Source organism: Nothoprocta perdicaria, unplaced genomic scaffold (assembly GCF_003342845.1).
Source record: "Nothoprocta perdicaria isolate Ctin4 unplaced genomic scaffold, notPer1 scaffold_398, whole genome shotgun sequence".
Taxonomy (NCBI): Eukaryota; Metazoa; Chordata; class Aves; order Tinamiformes; family Tinamidae; genus Nothoprocta; species Nothoprocta perdicaria.
Genome location: NW_020455641.1, coordinates 342,923 through 345,971, shown reverse-complemented (window position 1 = coordinate 345,971; position 3,049 = coordinate 342,923). Strand labels below are relative to the sequence as shown.

Sequence of the window (3,049 nt, the reverse complement as noted above, 5' to 3'; positions counted from 1 at the left end):
CGCGGCGGCTGCATGGCGGCAAATGCGGCACGCGGGGCACGGCCCGCCCTTCCCGGACGCCTGGGCCCTCCCCCGGCCTGGCGGGGGGGCTGCAGCGGCCGAGCTCCCCCTGCATTCCCTGAACTCCCTTCCTCAGCAGCCACCACACCGGGAATGCGCTGGTTCTTACTGGAATCCCTGCAGGTTTTACTGGAATTGCAGCAAGCGCCGCCTGGCAAAGGGCTGCGCAGAGGCTCACGCGCTGAGCGGGTCGTGGCGGTGCCACTCAGTGCCCAAGGGCAGCCCGGAGGCTCGCACGCTGAGCGGGTCGTGGCGGCACCGCCGGAGGAAGGACAGCCCGGAGGCTCACGCGCTGAGCGGGTCATCGCGGGTCGTGGTGGTTCTGCAGCTCCAGCGCCCGCCGCGCCATGGCCAGCGCCCCGTCCCGCGTGCGGTGGCCACCCACGAAGCCGCTGGCGTGGACGAAGACGCAGCCGGGGATGCCGGTGAGCTGGCTCAGCGCCTCGTCGCGCTCGCCCCGCCACGGCTCCGGCAGGGGAAGGCTGCCCGGGCAAGAGAAGGGCACGTATTGGGAGGCAGCGGGGCCCGTGGGGACACTGCACCGCGGGGGACACATTGGAAGGCAGCAGGGGACATGGGGACATCGCGCTGGGGGGACACGCTGGGAGGCAGCGGGGGATGCGGGGACATCGCGCCGGGGGGACGTGATCTGAGGCAGCGGGGGACACGGGGACGTCGTGCCAGGGGGACACATTGGAAGGCAGGGGGGGACACGGGGACATCGCGCCAGGGGGACACGGGGACATCGCGCTGGGGGGACGTGTTTGGAGGCAGCAGGGGACGCGGGGATGCCCGGCACGGGGGACGCGGCCTCACCGGCTCTCGAAGGTGTCGGGCCCAGCGGGGACGCTCTGCACGCGCCACTGCCCGCTCGTGTCGGGGTAGAGCACGAGCAGCAGCGCGCGGGGCAGCGCCAGCTCCCGCTCCAGGCTCAGCACGTGCTCCTTCCAGGGGCAGCCGCCCTGCGGCAGCTCCAGCACCGCCCCGCTCGCGTCCACCTGCGCCGGGCAGGGGTCAGCGCCGGCACAGTGCCGCCCGGCCTGGGGACACCTGCACCCCTGGGGTCCCCCTGCATCCCCCGGGCTGGGGACACCCTGCACCCCTGGGTTGGGGACCCCTGCACCCCCGTGCTCAGTCGCCCCCTGCAACGCCTGGGCCGAGTGTCCCCCCTGCACCCCAGGCTCAGTGTCCCCCCCAGATCTCCTTGGCTGTGAGTGTCCCCCTGCACCCCTCTGGGCTGAGTTTCCCCTCATGCATCCCCCCAGACCCCACGGCTGAGTGTCCCCCTACATCTCCCCAGGTCTGAGTGTCCCCCTGCACCTCCCCACGTGCATGAGCCCCCCCAGCCCCGGGGCTGTCACGCTTGTGCTTTGGGGTGTCTGCGCGCAGGGCCGCGGCGGCGGCTCCAAGGGGCTCCGGCTCCTCCGCTCTGCGGCCGCACCTGGAAGCGCCGGCGCACGGCGTCCTCGACGAGCGCGCGCGCGGGCAGCCACGCGCGGTGGTAGTAGTCGAGGCGCTCCAGGAACTCGCTGCCCGCCAGCTCCATGGCCCGCCGGAACCCGGCCTGCGCGCGGCGGGAATGAGCGACGTCCCCGCGTCGCGTCCCCGCCGCCCGCGCGCGCGGACGGCCCCGCGCGGCGCCCACCTCCGTGTCCTGCTCGGCGTCGTTCCAGCGCGGGTTGAGGCGGCCCACGCGGGCGCTCAGCGTGGTGGTGACGGCATAGCGCGCCTCGCCGTCGCGCTGCGCGATGCCGTTGTCCACCGCGTCGATCTCCTCCACAAAGTTCTCATAGAGCTGCGGGGGACGAGGGCAGCGCTCGGGACACCCCGGCTCCTCCGCCCGTGTCCCCGCGTGTCCCCGCGGCCGGTACCTTGTCGTAGAGCGTGGTGACCACGGGCCCGTCCTCGGGCTGCCCCAGGAGGCTGCTCAGGATCTGGGTGCCGAAGTGGCAGTAGACGAGCCCGGCGCTGCTCAGCTTGGTGCTCCAGGGCTTGTCGGGGCGCAGGCAGCGCATGGACTGCGTGAAGGACCTGGCGGGCGGCACCGTCGGGACCCACTGCGGTGGGGGGCCCAGGCGTCCGGGGGGTCCGGGCGGCCGGGCGGGGGCTGCGCTCACCTCTGGTGATGGTCGTAGCGGTGCCTGGCGGGGTCGTACTCGCCGCCCACGTCCACCACGACGTCGCACTGCGCCAGGCGCTGCGGGTCCCGCGTGCGGATCACCTCGGCGTCCTGCGCACCGCCGGGGATGGCACCGGATCCGGGGCGACCCGGGAGCCCACGGAGGACCAGAGCTCGGATCCGTCGCCATCCGGGAGCTGGGAGCCCGTGGGGGATGGGAACTTGGGGAGAGGATTCGGGGTGATTCGGGACACGGGAGTCCGCGAGGGGCACGAGCTCGGTGTGGGACAGGGGCAGACTGGACCCCAGCTCTGGTCAGGGCTCCCAGGATCCCACCAGGGGGTCGCGGGATCCGGTCAGGGATGCCGGGCTCCCGTCGGAGGTTCTGGGCTCCCATCAGGGGGGTCACGGGCTCCGGTTGGAGAATCCCGGGTTCCCGTCGGGGATCCCGGGCTCCATAGAGGATGTCGGGGCTCCGGTTGGGATCGCGGGGTTCCGGTTGGGGGGTCCCGGTGGGAGAGTCCCGGGTTCCCGTCGGGATGTAGGAGATCCCGTCGGGGGTCCCGGGGTTCCCGTTGGGGATATCGGGGCTCCTGTTGGGGACGAGGGGGCTCCCGCGGGAGCCGCCGAGGCTCCATTCGGGGGTTCTGGGCTGCCGTCGGGGCTGTGGGGGCTCCGGTGGGTGCCCGGTCCGCCGCCCGTACCCGGTACTGCGGCAGCAGGCGCAGCAGGTAACAGGCGAGCGCCTCGTCGCAGTGGAAGGTGCCATCGTGGGTGCCGATGCGCGGGGCGGCCTCGCAGCGGGGCCGCTTGGTCCCGGTCCCGGTGCCCGCCCCGCTCCCGGCGGCGGCGGCCATGAGGCGGGCGGCG

The 3,049-nt window shown here is 73.7% G+C and overlaps 2 protein-coding genes across 2 annotated transcripts in view; one reads left to right on the top strand and one right to left on the bottom strand.

The window, feature by feature from the left end:
- Positions 1-3,049, top strand: part of LOC112952280 (zinc finger protein 239-like) — a 108,944-nt gene that overhangs the window by 11,010 nt on the left and 94,885 nt on the right. The gene's annotated exons all lie outside the window — the stretch shown is intronic.
- On the bottom strand, positions 177-3,036 carry CUNH12orf10 (chromosome unknown C12orf10 homolog). The gene is made up of 7 exons (XM_026045079.1): positions 2,884-3,036; positions 2,178-2,290; positions 1,932-2,091; positions 1,706-1,855; positions 1,502-1,624; positions 877-1,058; positions 177-542 (listed from the first exon to the last, which is right to left on the bottom strand). The coding sequence occupies exons 1-7, from the start codon at positions 3,034-3,036 to the stop codon at positions 362-364; spliced, it is 1,062 nt and encodes a 353-aa protein (XP_025900864.1). The 3' UTR covers positions 177-361.